Genomic DNA, 19954 nt, shown 5'->3' with positions numbered 1-19954 from the left:
CAAATATCCCTCCCCAATAGGAACCCCCAAAGATCCCCTCCCCGATATCCCCTCCCCAAATACGCCTTCCCCAAACGCACCCCCCAAGTAACCCCCCTCCCAAGCACCCCCACCCAGAAACCTCCCCAAGTACCCCCCCACCAAATGCCCCTCCCAAATACCCCCCCACCCAAAATACCTCCCCCTAACCCCCCCCCAATACACTCTCCCCAAACCCTTTCCATACACACCCAGAAAGTCTTCCCTCCCCAAACCACTCCTTAAATACCCCAACCCCCCAAATACCCTCTCCCAAACGCCCCCCCCAAATATTCCCTCACCAAAACACCCCCCCAAATACCCCCTCCCCAAACGATTGCCCCCCCCCCGAGGCATAACCCCCCACCATATATCCCCTACATCACGATAAATGCCACTGTTCCCAATTGGGATCAAAAGCCACGGCTGTATTTTCACCCTCTGTCTTCATACCACCCCAATGCTTCGAGTCCAGTCCTGCAGACGTCAGGGTTAGATAAAACCCCTGTGAAATGGCCCCAGGAGAGGGATGTGGACCCAGAAGAGGAATGTGGACCCCAAAGCCCCCTCAGCACCGCAGGCCTAACAGTGGGGTGAGGACAGAATGCCCTCTCAGTCTTCAACTGTGCCCCAAAGTGGAGCATTTCCCCCTTGGAGTCAATGTGGGGACACCCAGAGATGCTCATCCCCATCTCCCCTCGGGGAAGGAGGGGCACCCGAAGCCCCATCCCTGCTTCCCTGTCGCTTTAAGTCCCGGCTGTGCGTTTTCCACGTGGAGATTTTTTCCTTTTCTCCTTTTATCCCTCCCTTCTTCCCCTGCCCGGACTATGGGGCCAGCACAGGGTCGGATGGGGATGAGTGCCCGAGCGGGGCTCACTCCGGCACTGGGCGCCACCGTGGGGACCGAAGTGACCCCCGGGTCCCCCCACAGCTGCGTGCCCCCCGTTTCTTTCTTTCCCCGTCCTTCCCTCTGCGCTCCTCCCTTCTCCCCGCAGGGACTGGAAATACCAGAGTTGATGTCATAGGCAGCGGTTCGCCAGGACGGGAAGCTCAGCCCAGCCTCCCCCTGCTGCGTCCCCGTGTCCTATGGCTCTGTGTGGGGATGCGGGGATGTGGGGTCATGGGGTTGCTCCCCAGCTCCCCAGCCCTGCACACAACCAGGTTGCGGGCACACAACCCCACAGCCGGCTTACCCCCCTCGGCTGTCCTCAGACCCCCCCTTGACTCCAATACCCCATACCTGGGTGTCCCACACGGCTCGCTGCCCCCTCCCCAAGCACGAAGGAGCACCGAGCAGTGCCAGCAGCTCCGCCACGTCATCCACGAGACAACACTGTGGCATTGGAGACACCATCCCCATCTCCTTCACTGGGGGACACAGGACCCCACCCCACATCCCCCAGTGGGGTGGCCACGTGCCCGTCCCCAAGCAGGACCCTGGGCCACTAGTGGAGGTAGTGACACTGCAGCATGGGGGGGCCAGCACCCACTAGATGGTGCCAGCAGCCCACGCTTGGGTGGGGACAGCCACCCCCTTGGTGTCCCACTTGTCCCCTTCTCATCTCTTTTACCTCTCCCCGTATAACCAAACCGGCTGCAAGGATCACCACTTCTGCACCATTTCCCCATCGATGTGGTTTCTGGCGCGGTTCGGATCGATGCTTGCTTAAACTCTTAGGGTTTCCCAGTATCACGGAACTGCGCCAGGCTCCCCTCCAACCTCTGCATCCTCACTCAGGCAAAAAGAAGTGCCGATTTCATTTAAAAAAGGACTTTCCCCTCGGTTTTAATGCAAGACTCGGTGGTTTCCAACCCTCCTCCCAGCTGGCACCTGGGGGCTTCCCATTCCTCCCAGCATCCGCCCGATGCTCGCCCATGGGAGGGACCAAAAGCCAATGGTGACAGCATCTGAGGGTCACTATGGGGATTCAGGGAGGTCCTCCAACCTTCATTTCTTTCTGCAGTACATCACCTCCATTTTGCCCGCGGGAGGAATCCGTGCTGCTGAGCGTGGTGGCTGCTTGCTCCGGAGCGGTAGGTGTATAAATATATAGTGAATAAAATGAATAGTTTTGTTTGTTCTGCTCTTATCTAATTTAATAGCTTCTGGGTGAGCAATTACGCTCTGTAACAAGAGCAAATAAGCAGCATTAGCGTAATTGGTTGAGTATTACTGTGCTTTATGCTCCATAATGCAGCAGTAGGACCGCAGCACTTACTCCTAAAAGAGGTCTTTGTGCCCTGCTCAAAATAAACAGCTATCCACTGGCTGGCCCAGGCCTCCCTGGGGTTAAAAGAGAAGGAAAGATGGAGGAAGGAAAGAAAAATAGTCTTCATCCAGCCGGGCTACGTACATGGGTTAAATGGTCATTAGTGCATCTCTATGCTTGGAATCATATCTGGGTTAATGTACCCCGTGATGGACATCTCCATTAAGAGCAATTGAAAAACGCGACGGGGACTGTCTGGGGAAAAAGAGAAATGTGCCCCGGGCGTAGGGAGGGAGGGGGGGATCTCGCATCCTTCAGCCTGTTTGGTCGCTGGGATGAAGCGAGGGGCAGCTGCAGATGCGGTGATGCTGGGGAAGAATGGCACACCGTGGGTCCGGGCACTGGGGAGCAAACACCCTTTTCTTCCAGCGTCAACACGCTCGGATCTCACCTCTACACCTCTAGAAGTGAAAGGCTGATTCTCTCCGTGCCATGCCGGGGGACCCCCCCAAAGCCACCCGGCCCTTGGTGGCACCCCATGACGAGTGCTGGTCCCTGTAAGCCGGTTAGGTTGGCTCCCAGCTGCTACAAGGCTGATTACCAGTATGCTCCCGTTTATCCCATGAAAGCCGCCTCGCGCCGTGAATCCGCCCGTGCCACGGCATCTAAACCTGGCCAAGAATAGCATCAACCCCAAATCGGATCACGCTCATTGACTAACCCCGCTAATCCTACAGAGGAAAAAAAAAAAAACAACCCTATGGGGTCCGGGAATTTCTGCTGTAAGCACAAATCCAGCTTTGTTTTGTTAAAAGCAAACTCCTCTTCCTACAGACCTACGGGCTTCTGTGGCTCAGGGGGAGGAGGAGGACGGAGTGTTCAAGGCCAGGTTGGATGGGGCCCTGGGCAATATTAGATATGGACGTTGGTAGCCCTGCATGCAGCAGGGGGGTTGGAGCTGCATGATCCTTGAGGTCCCTTCCAACCCGAGCCATTCTATGGCTCTATGGTTCTATGGAGCACAGGGCTCCATTTCGGGTTGGAGCAGAGCTGTCCTCTTGGCCAACCACTGTGACAGAGTGAAGGAGAAGCTGGGAATACGGCAGGTCCCCACGATGCTGCGCCTCATTCTCGGTCTGTATTCCAGTCCCTAAATATCTGCACACCAGATGTGGGGCTCACTGAACCAGGGGAAGGCAGGAAATTGTCCCCTGGTGCTGTTCCAGTAGATGTGGGACAGAGTGAGCTCCAATTGGGAACATCTCTTTGGGAACCCTGAGTCTGAGGGCTGTGGTTGGGAATAGTGGCAACGGTGCCATCTGGCATATGACGTATCTTTGGGTCTTACTGGCTGGCACTGAAGCATCCAGGGCATTAGAAGAAGGGGGAACTGATGGGTTTTCAAAGGATGGAGAGGATAGCTCATGGATCCAGAGTTTCCCCTTGAACGGTTATCTCACAGGATGCCTTCCTTTCTTTGGGGCAGCTCCAGCAGGGATGCTCCATCCGTTAAGACTGGAGAAAACTGAACACGGTCCACCTGCAGTGGGTTCCCACCGTCCCAGTGAAACTGGAGGCAGTGGGAATCAATTCGTGCAGGAGACCAAGCGTTATCCCAACGGAAGGGCTGAGCTTTCCCACGGCTGCAGCCAGGGGGTTGTTTTTCCCCATCAACCACCCCCCAGTCAAGGTGCTGGACCCCAGGAGCTCCTGCTCGCTCCCCCCTTGCCGGCGTCTACCGAGAGAACAGAATAACAAATCCTGCTGCACGCACCGTGCTTTGAAATGGAAAGGAAGGAGTAGGAGGAGAAGCGAAGCAGCGACGCTCTGGAAGCATAATCTTGTTAAAAATCTCAGCAGGGACACGGCGTAATTAATACTAACAAATCCATTTCAGAACAATCCCTCGGTCGGGTCTGCGTAAATCAGGAGCCCAGCAAGGGCCTCCGCTGCACCGCTGAAAAGGCAGCTGTTTGCAAGGGAGAAGGGGTTTTGCCAGATTAGGGCAAGAAAAGGGGTTGTTTGCACTCTGGGTTTGCTGGGGAATGAAGGGAGACCCAGCTTATGATGGGCTGCAATGGGGATCTGGAAGAGGATGGTCTGCATCGTCTCTCCAGGGCAATCACATTTAGGAAAGCAAGCATGAGCTTCACCATCACGCTCTGCCACGCGCAGTGCCTGATATAATCATAAGATCCCATCCTTAACTCTACCCTCTGCCAGCCCTTCCTTGCTGGCAGCAAAACCCAAATGTGAAGACAGACGTGGCCTCCAGGATCAAAGAGATGGGGAACCCCACATCCCTCATTCTCCCTCTGCAGCAAGACAAATCTTGGTCAATCCCTTGACCCTCCTCTTCCACTCCTCCTCCTCATCCCCTAAATGAATCCCATCAGCCTGCATTAGCTCTCTCTCCCTGATCCCTGCCCAGGGAGCATCTCTTGCAAAACAAATAGCTCTGCATCAGCAGATGTGTCTGGGGTGATAAAAGCTGGTCAGCGGGGACGGTGCGCTCCTGTTCCATATTAATATCCACTGGCCGCTTCAAAACTTCTTAGGACCTTGAATATATCAGCAGGTTTTCTGCTCCATCTGCCAGCGTGGGGAAGGATGGATGAGTTCCTCATGCTCGCCGGAGACTTCTGCTTCTGAGAGATGAAAAAATGCAAATCCTGGTCAGAAACAGAGTTTCATTTTAAGGGCAAAAGGAGGACCTGGGAGCAGTGGGGCAGGGAGGGAGTTGCCAGCTTGGGTTCTGTTGGTCGGCTCTTGTTTAGGCTGCAAAATTCACCTTGAGAATTGGGATTTTGGGAGAAATTGAGCTCCAGCACAGCACGGACCTGCAGCTGCATGCTAAGCAGAGCTGGGGAATTGGGGACAGCTGGCCCAGATCTGGTGGGATGGAGATAAAAGACAAAATCCAGCTGTTAAACCCTGGAGAGAAAGGGCATTTTCCATCTGAATAACGGAAGGAGTGCTTCAAAGTGCGCATAAAGGGCTCAGGTTGCCAAGGGTCCCACCACGGAGCCATCTTAAGAGAGCCAAGATGCCAATAAACCCTACATTCCTCTCAAATGGGAGATAGGGAACTTCTGGAAAACCCGGTTCTGGAAGAAATAAGAGATTGAGGAGATGCATAGGCTGAAGGCGTGATATTCTGTCCAAGGCCTTCCACAGCTGGAGACGGTTCTTTCATTTCTAAAGCAGCAATTCAGCCAGAGGAAGGCGCTTTGAAAAGAGCAAACCCTACCCTCTTGCCTAGGATGGGATGATTTATGCAGGTTACATTGATTTGTAACATGAATTTTGCAATATCATTTAATATTCCTTTTGTTGTACAACTTAGGAGCAACCTAAATGGGAACCTGAATATAATAATGCTGTTCACTGAAGTAAGCTCCTTTCATCCCCAAAAAATGGGCCCAGAGGTGCTCTCCCAACTCCAAGCTTCTCTCTAATGACATCTCCATCTCCTCCTTTCTATATATAATTCTCTCCCTTTGGGTCACTCGGCCCGTTGCTGTGAAGCTGATGGCTGTAGGCGATGCCGTAGCAGGTCCATGTCAAACATGGCAGATGGGGATGAGAGAAGAGGTAGAAAAATGGCACCAGTTGGAGTAGCTGGGGGAGGGAGGGGGGGATATTAGGCATGCAAAGATCATAGAATCATAGAATAGCTTGGGTTGGAAGACACCTCAAAGATCATCTGGTTCCAATGAGATGCACTGGGGCTGTACCAGGTAACGGAGTACAGCCCAAGGGATCCCACCTTGCCACCACCACCCAACCCCAGTTATCTCAATCAGCAGCAACCCCATCTTGATAGCCCTGGTCCTGCAGCAGATCATGGGATTAGAGGAAATATCCTTGCAACTATGGGTTGTAGCTGGTGATGAATTCCTACACCTCCAGCCACGCGGAGGATGCCAAATGCTGGAGAAAACAACATATGAAATGCTGTACTGAGGGACATGGTTTGATGGGGAAATAGTGATGGCAGCTGGATGGTTGGACTGGATGATCTTGATGGTCTTTTCCAACTGTGATGATTCAATGATTCTATGACCCTATGGCATTTTGGACATCCTAGTCATGTCCCCACGGATGGCCTTGGGACCACCATTGCTGGACCCTTGTGAATGTGGTGATCCAAGCCATACTATTCGGGCAAGAGGTTTCAAGGCTTCCTGCCCTTGGTGGATGCCCCATCCCTGGATGCACTCAAGGTCAGGCTGGGGGGGGACTCTGAGCACCTGACTGAGCTGTAGGTGTCCCCGTTCATTGCAAGAGAGCTGTACCGATGGCCTTTGAGGGTCCCTTCCAACTCAAATGATTCTATGGTTTATTATCTCCCTCAGTGAGAGAATCCTTTGCTGTTGTTAACTCAACCCCAGGTTGCAATTTCCTTTCAAAACAAAGCCAGAAGTGAACAGCAGAGGACCCAGCATCCTCTCCCGTGTCCCCCCTCCCTTGGGTTCCGGTGTCAGATGAGACCCATGGCTCCGTGGAAGGGTGCATGGAGTCACCCTGCCAAAAGCCCAGCCCAGCCTTACACACAGCGTTTAGGGCCAGACAGAAACACTCCTCACTCCCAGCCCAGCAAGGGGGAAGCAGACTGTTTTCGCAGCTCTCTGCAAGTGTGACAGGGAGTCTGCGTTTGTCTCGGAGCTCGCCTGACTGCTTTCATTGAAAGGAAAAGCTGTTTTTAGAGGCCTTAAAAAAAAAAAAAAAAAAAAAAAAGTGGGGAAAAAAATTAAAGTGTTTTGCCATAGAATCAATTCTTCCTCAGCGGGTAGAGCTGACTAATTCATAAACAGTGAGAAAAGAATAAGGAAAAAAGGCAGCAAGCAAGAGGTGCCAAATGAGGATAAGCGGAGAGCATCGCTAGGCAAAGGGATGATATTTCATCAAGAATGTGTGTTTTCTCCCAGTGAAACATGGGGGAAAGCTAAGTTTTTTGGGTGTCAGCACTGCTCCTATTGATCCGGTATCATAACTCAGCCCCGAGCCAACACCTCCCCTTTATTCCGGCTCAAGCCTACTTTTAGCAGAGGATAAAAGGCAAGTACAGAGGGTTAGCACTGCTAATTAGAAAGGGTCAGAGAGGAGGATCCAAGGGGATGAAAACCAGGCGAGGAGAGTGAGTTCCCTCAAAACTGGCGTCTCTGCACCCATTGGAACAAACCATCCATCAGCAATGCAGCTCCTTGGGAAGCACAGCGTTGATTGGCGATGCCCAGCTCTTGAACTGAGGTGGAGCTGGAGAGTTGATTTTTCCCCAAACCTGGGTTTGTGGATGACCTATTTACACTGGCTTTGGTAGATCTCAGTCTGTATCCCATGTATAATGTGATTACAAGGCTGTGTAATTGCTGCATAATTGTCCTTCTTCCTGAGGCTGGTGCACCCCGGAGTTCCAACCTCTCAATCTTAATTAAAAAGAATAAATCTTAAGCTCAGTCATAATTTCAGAGTTGGAGAGGGGGTGTCCCAGCAGGCAACCGACCTCTGCGGCGTAAGGGGAATGTGAATCCATCTGGGGAAACTGTCCTGGCAAAGGGTCTCAGATGTGTCAGTGCCTGTCATTGAGAGTCTAATGGGATATCCTTTTAACCCGCAGTTTATCTCCTTGGACTGTTGGTTAGAGCAAAGCCTCAGGAGGAGCAAGGCCATACACCTGCCAGCTACCCAAGAGCGATCCCAAGAAGCTTGGAGAGTACTGATAGAGGAGAACTCCATCTCTCCAGAAACCTCACCACTTCCAAATGTATTAATGGAAAAAATAATGAGAATTAGTGAAAAATGAAAAAAAAAAAAATAAAATAAGGCTCTTTCCTAGTTATTTAACATAGGAAGGAAAATCTCCAGAAATCACCACGTCATTCCTCACCACGTCCACCACATTTGGTCATCTCAGCACTGATACACACAGAGGGTCCCAGAGCTCCTTCCAGACAGACCCTCACCTTGGGCACAGGACCAGAAGTGAATTCAGCACCTTGCAGGTCTGGGGGATGAGCTCGGCAGGGACATGACTCTTAAAAGTGGAGCCAGAGAGATGGGGACTTGTACGTGTTGAGCGGCGGTGGCTCAGAAGAGGCCATCACATAGCTGTGTGCTCGGGGAAAAGGGCTGAGCTCAAAACATTCTAATGACATTTAAGCTTTTGTCTCCTTCTCAGCATCCACGTTTGTCCAGTTCTACCTTGGATCTGCACCTCTGACTCGAGAGCTGAATTATGTGTGGTGCAAACAAGTCCTGCCTTTGTTTTAAGACTTCTTTCACCTGATGTCTTCTGTTTCTCACATTGTAAGGAAGAATAATTGCTCCTTGCTTGCCCTTCCCTGCTGCTCAGGTTTTTATAGACCTCTGCCACAGCTCCCATCTGTCATCCCTCTCCTATGCTGATAAGCACCAGGTTATTTAACTTTCCTCACACAAAGCTGTTTCCACCCCTCTGGTCTCCTTTGACACCCCTCTAAATTGTCACCTAGGGAGATCTGATGTCTCAATGCAGCAGCTTGGAGCCACCAGACACGCACAAGAAATACACAAACAATGCCCCACGTCTGGCTGAAACCTCTGGAAGTGAAAATCTGATTAGTCCCACTTTTAACCATCTCACACCTACCCAGACCAGTCTTCCAGGCAGTGATCTGGAAGCCTGACTTCTTAAAATGGCACGTCTTGAATCACCAAGCCACTCTTAACTGCTCTCCGTGATGAGTTCTGCTCAGCTGTCATGCTCTCCTGTCTTCTGCTTCCCAGAAACCATGAAAAAGTCAGAGAAAAACATATACATAATAAATTCATGATGGATTTCCAAGGATTCTTGTCTCTTTCTTGAGTGGGTCAAGGTTGGACTCATAGAAATAAGTGGGGAAAAAGGTGGTGAAGAGGTCTTGAACAAAGCTAACCAGGGCAGTCTTAAATGAAATTGAAGGCAGGGGTACACTGCGAGGAAGGAAGGGATGCTGGGATGGAGGAATCCTTTGGGCAGCAAACCCACCCTTGGCCCAATAGCTGTTTAACTTCTCTGACAGCATCTTCCAGAGACCCATTCATCTTTTATGGATGGAGGCCTGCAAGCACTCCCTCTTCGTCCCCAGTTTTGTTCTTAAAAACTGTTCCATCAAAGAGATCTATGAAGGGCTCAGTTCCCAGCTGACAAGCTATCTATTTAGAGTTGATATGCCTGAGAACGTTCACCAGGCCTTATTAATGGGAAAGTGCTGAAGGGAGCAAACCTATAAGCAGCCACCACACAAACACGTTTCCATTACCAGTTAATGTTCCCCAGCATGGTGAAACAGCACATCCTCACTCCTCCTCATCTCCTTGCTTTGGTGCTCAAGATCCACATACTCCCCTGGAAGGGGTCTCTCTGGGGGTCCAGCAGAGCGCAGCAAGGCGACACATGGGGACCCATCTCACAAGAGATTGAAGTTGGGTACTCCAGTGCTCCAGGCCTGCAGCTGCAATGCCAAGAAGGCGCATCCAGGGTTATGGTTATCCGTGGTGGATGGCTCTGGTTGAGGAGCTGTGTCCTCACCATGGACAGCAGCGCTCCGCTCAGTGCAGAAGAACATCTCACGCTACAGTAAGGATGTAGGAATAGTAGGGTCACATCTACCGGGGGCTGGAGGAGCAGCCAAGCTTAGGATGGAGCAAGCTGAAGCCATCTCCAAAGCACGCTGGCAGCCTGGAGCATTTTAACCCTCGTTGCAAAGATCCCAAAAGGCAAAGAGTGGGTGGAAAATGAAATCTGTGGTAGGAAGGGCTGGGGGCAGGTATGGCTTTAGCATTCGCTTCCCAGAGAAGACTTCTCCCTCCAGCACAGCTTCATTCAAGCTGGGAAAATAAAGCAAATGAAATAAAAGCCTTCCTCCCAGACCACATCAGCAAAGAAATTTAGGTGATTGCATTCACGTCCGCGTGCCCCGGGCAATGTTTTACTCCTGGCGCACTGAGAAGCAAAGCATGACCTCGCCTCCTTGAAATCAAAGATTTACCAGTGAACACTCGCAAAGCTCATCGAAACAGGGGAACTGCAGAGCTGAGATGAATGGGCAATCAGGTCGCGGCTGTTTCCTCTCCCTAACGCGTGTGTAAATAAATGCAGCATCTCCAGCCAGGCGGTGACACACCAGATATGACTGATCCGGTGCTTTTTCTGGCTTAAGATTTCCAACTTTGGGGTTTTCCGAGCAGAAAAAAAAAAAGGCTTCTTCTGATAAATACTTGTGGTTGTGGAGCTTGTGTTTAACTTGACAGCAGGACAAACCAGTGAAGGCCATGAAACAAGAGGCTAAATATGGGTATTAAGCATGAGAAAACCTTGGGATGAGAGAAAGAAAAGTCTGGGATTGCAAGAACTGAATGGCTGAGAGGAGCTGATGGAGACATCCAGAGCAATGAATGCTAATCTCTCTGTCATCCATCACCATCCAGGAGATGGTCCAAGTGCCCCATTTCACACCTCGGAGCGGCTGGCAGATGTGTGGTGTGAGGAGCCAGCAGGATTTGGGCTCTGACCCCAACACAGCCTTGTGCTGGCACTGGGCATCTCCGTCCCCATGTAAGGGATGAAGCCATACACCTCTCCCAGTCACAGTGATGCCTTTATGGGCGAGCTACATCTCTGCCGAGGTGGTGTTAAAACCCATCTCTAATGCTATAGAGCAATGAATAGGTGGTCATTGCTGCCAAGCCCCTGCAGACAAGTGGGGAAAGCCACCAGCAGTAGAAAAAGGTGCTCCCACAGATCTATCTAAAGGAACAACCTCGTGTATTGATTGCACACGAGGCCCCGGCGTGGCCAAATGGAACAGCTGCCACAAATTCCCCCCCAAGATTTACAGACACTGCTTTGTGACACACGAGCTTTTGTGGGGACGCGAAGGACGTCGTTTTTGGTGTCTCTCCATTTGTTCATGATATTACTTCCTTTTATGGGTTCCATAAATTTTTCAAAGAGCACTTTTATAGGGCCATTTCCTAATGAACAACTGTGCCAATTGGCTCTTTGAACGACGTCAAGGTAATATTGACAGCTTATGCCTATGCGGTAAAAAGCAAATTAATGTTGTTAACTCCTCTAAGTTCACAGGTCCTCACCTGCCTAGAAACGCCTTGGATCAATTCTTTCAACACCCTTCAGATTCCAGGATATATGTGATGCCATAAATTACTTATGGCTGCACACCAGCATCTCCTACAGAGCCCAGGCTTGGGTTCCAGTGGGAAATATTTCTATGTTTAAGATCAGCTTAGTGTTTATTATGAAGAATCACAGAATCATAAAGGCTGGAGAAGGCTTCTAAGTCCAGCTGTCCACCTACCACCAATACTGCAATACTGATCACGTCCCTCAGTGCCACATCTCCGCAGTTCTTGAACACCTCCAGGGATGGTGACCCCACCATCTCCCTGCACAGTCCGTCCCTATCCTCAAATACTCAGAAAAGAAGTTTCTCTTAATATCCAGCCTGAAAAGAAGGCTCTCTGCCTATTGAGAAAGGCTTTCCTTGGCTCTACGGACAAGGCTAGGGCATCCCAACCTGGAGATATCCACAGGGAAGTGGTACCAATGCTGGGTTGTGCTCAGCCTGCAAAGCAAGACTGAGGGGGAGGGCGGTGTTTCACATGGAAAAGACAAAATGTGGTCAGACATGGCAGGCACATATCAAAACCCAGCAGGATAGAGTGGAAAAGAGGAGTCAGAGATACGAGCGGCTTTCCAGACCCATTGCCTCACCTTGCAACACTGCTGGCGGGCAGCCCAGCTGGCACCACGGGCTGGGGAAGATGTTCTGCACCAGAAAAGCAGTCAGAGGCTGGGAACAGTCACAAACAACTGCCCCCAGCTTGGTTTATGAGCACAAAACCAGGCACCGCTACAATTAAATCATTGGCAGATTACCCACCGACGCCGTCAGAACGGCCCCAAATCCCCCTTTGGTGTCTCCAGTCTTTTAAAGCAAGGTTTATTTGGGGTGAGGTGGAAAATTGCAGGGGCCAGGGGGGGGCAGTTCACACTGAGATCACCTATAGTGCTTGCTCCGAGCGAATTGCGCCGGCTGAAACACAGACATGAGGTTATACTCAGGACAGATTTCCTGGATAAATAAGCCACTAGCCTTTATACTTGTAACCAGGCAACATGCAGACATGTGGGCGTAGGATGCCAACGAATGTTTATATTGGGCATTGTAACTTTTATTTACTGTTGGACTGATGCTATTCTCTCGTTCTGAAGAAGAAAGGAAGGCTTACTGCCAAGCTGAAGAGGGATGGACCCGTGCCTTATGACCAAAGCCCATGAGGAATAAAGCTATCACATCTCCATCCCACCACACCGAGGTGGCCTCTGCTGCAGCTCCTTGGCACGGGGAGCAGCTCTTTAAACAGGTAACGTGCTCCATCAGCAGCATTCTACACGCAGAAGTTCAAAAAGAGGAGAGAAGCTCAAATCTGGCTTTTAGAGAGGCAGCACTATTAAAGTTTCATGTCCTCCCCTTGCTGCTGGCTGCCCAGCTCCATTTAGCAGATGCACGATAACGGGTTGGGGAAGGCAGGGCAGGCACATGGAGTTTTCTAGTGCAAATGAATAAAAATAAATATATTGGTAAAATAGCCTCTTCAGAAATATAAAAGAGGCCAGCGAAAGCTTCCAGAATGGCTCCAATGAAGGTCTTTGCTCTCCTTCCCCTCCTTCTTTGCCTTCTCTCCAAATTTCCCATTCTGCCCAGGTTTCCCTCCCATAACCCTTAACCATTTGGCACCATGGGAAGCGCTGGAGAGAAGAGTGAAATAACAGTTTTCACCCCGAAATGCTGCCAGCTGAGCTCCCTGGCAGCTCCCATCTGCGTGCACGTGTCCCACCTGCGCTGCTCTAGCAGAAATAGCATTCCTGCAAACACTGCTCAAAATAACGATTAATAACTCGCTCTGCCATAAAAACGTCAAGCCTGGGTGAAAAGTGAAGCTCTCAGGGCCGTCAAAGCAAATGAGTAATCAGGATTCCATGCCCAGCCCTACGGTGCATCAATCCTTGCTGGGAATGGGGGGAGTGCTACCCACCGCCTCTGCACCCCCAGGACAAGGGCTGCCCCAGCCTTGCACCTCCAGCCAGGGCAGATGATGCAGTAGGGTGGTTTGGTTGAGAAATTTGAGGGGAGTTATGCTCTGTTTCTTAGGAAAAGGACTCCAAAACAGAAGCTCCTGATGGAGAAAAGCAAGACAGGCACTGCCTCAGGAAGCACATCCTGGCCACAAACAGGACAAGTATCTCCAATTTTCATGTAGTTCCTCACCTGGTGTTTATCCACTCTAAATGCATTTGGCTTGCTTCTGTGGAGACCTTCTCCAGGACACTTTCCAACCTTCTGGTTGTTTTGTCCCCCTGGCAAGGGAAAGCAAACCTAGCGGCAAGGAAATCTGCTCTGCTCACTGCACGCTCCATCTTCCTTCTCCTGTCGTGTTCTCTCCTCTTTTTTCTCCTCCCTTAGGCAAGGCAAGTGAACACAAACTTTGGGAAACAGATTCACATTGCCGCATCCCTCGAGGCCAATCTTGCTGTCTCTACCTCTCCTCCACCCGTTTATAGGGATGCAGCTTTCCAAGCTCAGTCAGTACTGGCATGAAAACGCATGTTGGATGATATACAAAGAGGTCAGGGTGAGACAAATACCATCAGTATTCATAGGCATAACCTCCCAGGACAGTGGGCACAGGGGGTGATGCGGGGACCAGAGCAGCCTCATCCCCAGAGCTAACTCACAGCATCTTGAATCATAGAATCATAGGACCGTATAATGGCTTGGGTTGGAAGGGACCTCAAAGACCGTGCAGTTCCAACCCCCCATTGCGGACAGTGGAAATTCCAAAATGGCAGCTCTGGGTTTTATTGCAGCCTGGACCACGAAGGCAAAAGCGTGCAGTCTCTCCACAGGAATGGAGGGAAGATTCTGTGTGAAACCAAAGTACTCCAATCCCGCCCTGATTCATTTCAAGAAGTGGCTGCGTTCCACTTGGGTGATGTTTGAACAGCGTAATGTGAGATGTAATACGAAGCCTATACACAAGTGAGACAGTAAAAAAGTCAGGATGAAATTAAAGTGATAACATCTAAATGAAACATTTTGACTATTGGAATGAAGTGACATTGAAAAGATCCATTATGACACTTCTGTTATAATGGCAGTGGGGATTTTTTTTTCTTTTCTTTTTTATATTAATATGCCTCTAGGAATTTTTCCAGTTGAATAAAACTGCATGGTCTGCAAGAAAACTCCTGCAGCAGCAACATGGCAAAGGGCTTCACTGCCACTGCTCTCCTTTGGGAGGACTGGATATTAGGAAAAGCTCCGAATGAGTGGTGCTGCGTTGGCACAGTCTGCCCAGGGTGATGGTGAAGTCACCATTCCTGGATGTGTTCAAGAAGCGTGGGGATGTGGCACTGAGGGACATGGTGAGTGAGTGATATTGGTGGTAAGTGGATGGTTGGACTGGGTCATCTTAGAGGTCTTTTCCAACCTTAATGATTCTATGATTCTATGGTCTCCTGTGTATCTTGAATTAAGTTTGCAAGAGGATGAAGGAGAAGCCGTGCATCTGCAAGAGCTCCCTGTCCCCAAAGCCACCCAACCTCATCCATCCTTCCCGTGGGCAGCTCACCTCCAACCATCCTTGATTCCCATCCCTCGGTTCCCACTGCTCCATCTTTGCTGCAGTTTGCCCAAAGTCCAGGGAAAAAGGAGGAAATAAAAAACCTGAGAAATCCCCCATGCATTTATTAAAGATCATTTTGGTCACAGCAGAAAATTGCTGGCAGCTCCAGCCCCATCATCTGAGCAGCTGCCGTGTGGCCTCCAACCCTTCCTGCTGGAAGCCAGCCTGGAAATGAGCTGGCCCGAGTACGAGAGTGGAACCCAGAGGACAGAGGGGATTTGTTCCTTGAAATTAAACCCAGTTAATATCCTGCCACAGGGGAAGCAGAGAGCTCTGGCTGAGCACAAAGGCAAATAATGAAGCTGCCCTGGACATGGTGTCCGTGGGCAGGGTAAGGATGCGACGATGGAGGAATGGGATTAAAGTCAGGCTGCCCAGTGCAGTTCTAGCAGTCTGTAAACACCAAGCGTCATCGTCTGGTGGGTTGCAGTGGCACGGTGGGCATCAGGTGCCATCTGGCCTCCAACCCAGCACTGCCCAGCATCCCTGCCTGCTCCAGCTCAGGATACCAGCTCCAGCAGTGACAGTGTTGCAGTGTCACCCCCCAGCTCCGGCTGTGTCCCCTACTCCTCGCATGGCAGCTCAGCTCCTCTTTCACACACACCAGGCTAGCAACCTTCAAGGGCTTTCCTTTCATTTTTCTCCAGTTCTCCATCCTTTTTTTTTCTTTATTTTTTCTTTCCCTTCTGTTACCTCATTTTGGCTCCTGCATGCTGCGTACAAGCCTGGGTGAATCTTTGTTGGGTACCATACAAGCAGTGAATCCTGTTAATTTATCATAGGGACAAGTGTGCTCAAGCTTCAATACTCACATTTTGGCTCAAGGAGACCAATTCCCACTCTCCAAGATACAGGCGAGCCCCAGCACTGAGCAGATCCACCTGTACCCCAAGATGTGCCCAGCAATGGCTGGAGATGGAGTGAAGGTTCTCAGTTCCACACCATCACAGGAGACCCGGTTCAGATCCACCTTGGATCTGACTTGTCAGTCTTGGGTGCCTCAAACCCTGAAGGAAGTTTGGAGAAAGTTGTCCTTCTGGGGGAATTTTGGGCTGGAGACAAACAATTGCTCCACAGACTGCTCTTACACACTGGAGCTCATCCACTACAAGACATTAGGATATTAGGCCTGATATTAGGAAAAATTTCTTCTCTAAAAGAGTTGTACTGGCACAGGCAGACCAGGGAGGTGGTGGAGTCACCATCCCTGGGGGTGTCCAAGAACCGTGTAGGTGTGGCATTGAGGGACATGCTAATGGGCATGGTGGGGTTGGGTCAACAGTTGGACTAGATGATCCTAGTGGCCCTTTCCAACCTTGATGATTCAATGGTTCTACTTTATGATTCCAAGACTTTCCTTGTATGCTTGCAGTCCTTGTCACTGCAAGATTTATTGGAAATGGTGAAAAACTACTGGTCCGCAACCTGACAAAACTGCTCCTACTGCTTCTGCTGGCAGAGAGGGAATGAGGCAGAACTGTAGGGTCGGAAAAAGCTTGGTTCCCCAGCTAGTCCTGGGGTTGCTTTCTGCATCAACACCAAACCACTCATCCTGCTGTTGTGTGTCATCCCTTTGGACTCCATCAACCAGCAGACTAGGCTAAAGCTAGTGGATTAACTGGGGTGTGAATCAAAAAGCCAGATAAATCACAGATGCAGATTGATCTATATGGTTTAAATAAAACCTTTCAAACAGAGACATTATCTGCTGGAAACCCTTAATGAAGAGTTAGCAATGTTCTCAGAAGCAGAAATACTCTCAGCAGGAAGGCAGAATATCTATTAAAGCCGGTAAAATTAGATGAATGGGGCTCAAAGCTGGTGATTTTTAATACACCAGTTGGACATTGCAAATTTAAGCTAATGCCATCTGGAATTAGTTCTGCTCCCAAGGTATTTCAAAGAGTAATTTAGCAGATATTTGAGGGATTAGGAGGTGCTGAAGTTACAGCAGATGATATTTTAATTTGGACCGTGGAACCTCAAGGACCAGCACGGAAGACAGAGACAACTTTGCAGACAAGGAGGAGGAGGAAAGTCCTATCTGCATAATGAAGAAGTTCAAAGACCATGGATACAATTGGTCTCAGGTGAATCATGTCAGCAGTGGTGTTCTTGAGAATAAACTGGAGCCAGATGATGAAATGACCTTAGAAACTTTCAGCATCGAGGCCAAAATGTTTTAAGCCAGCAGTGAGCAAGTCGGGTGCTAAATGCCTCTGGAAAAGTGCCCTTTACTTGCTCTGAGGATAAAAAGTTTGGAAATCTAGCTGCTGAAAGCTCTCTGCCAGTGATGCTTCAGCCTCTCTTCCCAAGACCTCCTCAACTCTAATGGACACATTGAGATGGGATGCGATTTCTAAATCCAAATTGTGGTGTTAGAGGAACTAAGACTGAATAATGAGCACAAAAATGAAAACTGTCAATGGGATGATGCTGAGAAACTGTTGCTTGTAGTGAGATTCCTGCCCACACTTCTGTCCCCATACAGTGGCCTTTTAGCTGCCCACAAAACACAACTGGTCTCATGGGACACCGGGCCATTATATCTGGGAGGTGCGATTTTCCCAAGAAAAGAGAAGCTTTAAAAAGTCAAAGCTTTAATCTTGCGGGAATGCCCTGTCTGGAAAAGCAGAAAACAGAAAGACTGGGGGGAAGGAGGGGACTTATTAGTCCTTCATTAGGGAAAACGTCAACATGAAACAGCTCAGGCAGAGATCCGACCTTTCCAAACGTTAAAACATTTCAAATTTACCAGCCCTGGATCCTCTATTCCCCAGATTTGAGTTTCTGAGTGCTTGTGATCCTGGTTTCCCACATCCCCAGCTCCGTACTGGAAATGTTTGGGTGGTCGGCTGGGACGCTGGGAAGCTCACTGAGCAGTGACACCAGCAGTTATTTTTCTTTTGCTGTTCACCAAATAGCAAACGAGGAAAGAAAAAATATTTACCCTGTTTATAATATTGCTCTGGATCAACATATTAATTATTGATACAGCCAGAGACGGAAGCAGTCTCCAAACAACTCCCCTTGCATCAGACTCACGCACTAGGTTTTCATCCATCAAACTCCCTGCAAGGGAAAAGCCTAAGAGCAAATCTCAACATGAAAGGGAGAGAGAAAGCCACGCTGTGGTGAGAATGACCCCGGGTGATGGTGACAACATCAATACACGCTCCTGTCAGCTGCAGTAAATCGCTGCGGTTTCACTGAGCAGGGTGGATTTGTGCTGGTCTGTGACTGCCTTGTCCCTTCCTCCTATAAACGTGGAGGTGACAGCCATAGGTGCAGAGCCCTGTAGTGCTGTCTGGGCTTGAGATCTCTGGAGGTGCTGCAGAAACATGTCAATGGGGTACTTAGAGAGGTGGTTTAGTGGGGCATTGTTGGTGGTAGGTGGAGGGTTGGTTGATCTTGGAGGTCTTTTCCAACCCTAATGATTCTGACAACAAAAAATTCGGTAGTTATTTCCCAAGGTTTTGGGGAGAGATCTGCAGGTCTCCTGGTGGCCAATGAGACACATATCAGCGTTGGGTTTGGGTGGAGAGGCAGCTCTCTAGGGACTGTTCTTATCTTGTGTTTTTGAGGGTGGCTGCAGGACACCTCCAGTGTCAGGCTTTAATCAGTCTCGTTCTACCAGAGATCCCGGGGGACTTTCTACCTGTGGGGTTTGTACAGTTGCTGAATCTTTAATAGACTGTCCTCATACAACCCAACTTCTCTTTTTTCCAAGTCCGGAAGCTTTCTCTCCTACTCATCAGCACACCAAATTTCTTAATAGCGGAGTGAAATAACCTGAGAAGTAATGGAAAACAGGGAAGGATTAAGTTTTCCCAGGGACCTTGATCTCTTTTATCATCTCACTGTCTTCAGAGGGGAGGTTTTCTTTCAATCTAATTATCTGGCGGATATGTGTTGCCGGTTCTCCGATGCATCCCGTCTTCCATCAAAACAAAACAGAAGATAAATCCTCCATTATTGTTTTTTGATGAGAAATTCATGCTAATGGCTTACATCTGAGAAATAATTTCAGTGAGTTTACCTTGTTTTCCTGAGAGATGTCCCATGGGAGCTCTGTGATGGAAGAAATGGCCGTGATGAAGATACAGCTCCTGTAGGGAAAATAGAGCTTCTCTGTCAATAGCATCATCCAGGAACTGGAGATTTCAGAAAAAAAACCCAACCAGACAATACAACAAAAGCACGACAAGAAGGGTAAATTTCCAATTCAAACAGCCTGCCCCCCTCGACTCTAAAGTCAAGCTCCTCTGCTGTCCCAGCACATTAAAATTATGGGAACATCAAGGCCACTTGTATGTTTAATTTACACTCGTCTCACACCAATTAAGCAAAGGGGAAACACAATCCTTTTTGTTTTTCTGCCTCCCTAAAGGCTTGAAAACTTGCTGTCAGTGCCAGCAATTTTCCATATGGCTGCCGCATTACTGAGGGCACGCCAAGGGGGGCACCGTGTTACCAAACCTGTAAGGAGAAAGGTGTGTAGTCTTCTCTTCTTGATGGCTACTTGTTGCTAATTCAATACAGTATCTAGACACTAGGTCAAGAAATCAAACACATTGGTACCTTTTGGTCATACCTATGGCTTTCAGACACATTCCTCTTGCTGAGGTCAGTCCATCCCTACAGAAGGAGCAAAGCAAACCTCATGGAGAGCATCACCTGGAGAAGACATTGAGGATCATTCCAAAGAATGCCACACAGGGCTTAGAACGTTAAGCATCAGCAGATATGCCAAGAATGAAATTAACCAAGGGCACTCCAAGACCCTGAGGACCCTATTTACATCTCGTGGACCTCCTCGTCACCAATGTCTCTCCATCACAACCTGCCATGGGGATGTGCCCCAGCTCCACGTTGTATCCCTAAGTCATGAATTCTTAAATGCATTCCATAACTGCAGATATCCCTGATGACTGCATGTCTTCTTAAAGTATTCTGTGCAAGGGGAGCGGTGGTCAAGGTTAGAAAAAGTTGTG

General features: G+C 49.5%; 1 protein-coding gene and 1 long non-coding RNA gene across 5 annotated transcripts in view; one reads left to right on the top strand and one right to left on the bottom strand.

Moving 5' to 3' along the window:
- The first annotated feature begins 384 nt into the window (after positions 1-384).
- LOC415312 lies at positions 385-9057 on the top strand. Its single transcript, XM_429315.5, has 2 exons — positions 385-2052; positions 7849-9057. Exon 1 carries the CDS (start codon positions 623-625, stop codon positions 1601-1603), a length of 981 nt encoding a protein of 326 aa, XP_429315.3. The 5' UTR covers positions 385-622; the 3' UTR covers positions 1604-2052; positions 7849-9057.
- Positions 4050-19954, bottom strand: part of LOC112533179 — a 45717-nt gene continuing 29812 nt past the window's right edge. For 2 of the 4 annotated variants that reach the window (XR_003077041.3, XR_006931081.1), the window contains exons 2-5: positions 19555-19637; positions 19000-19069; positions 8860-8985; positions 4050-4876 (exon numbers count right to left, since the gene is read on the bottom strand). This is a non-coding gene — a long non-coding RNA (uncharacterized LOC112533179). Of the gene's footprint in view, positions 4877-8859; positions 18898-18999; positions 19070-19554; positions 19638-19954 lie in introns of all 4 variants that reach the window. The other 2 variants (XR_006931082.1, XR_005862720.2) reach the window with 2 other exon arrangements.

Source organism: Gallus gallus, chromosome 10, assembly GCF_016699485.2.
Source record: "Gallus gallus isolate bGalGal1 chromosome 10, bGalGal1.mat.broiler.GRCg7b, whole genome shotgun sequence".
Classification (NCBI taxonomy): domain Eukaryota; kingdom Metazoa; phylum Chordata; class Aves; order Galliformes; family Phasianidae; genus Gallus; species Gallus gallus.
This window is presented reverse-complemented; position numbering and strand designations above follow the sequence as displayed.

What these genes read in the sequence shown, in the direction of transcription:
- LOC415312 (XM_429315.5), top strand. Translation starts at nt 623, where the DNA reads ATGCCCTCTCAGTCTTCAACTGTGCCCCAAAGTGGAGCATTTCCCCCT.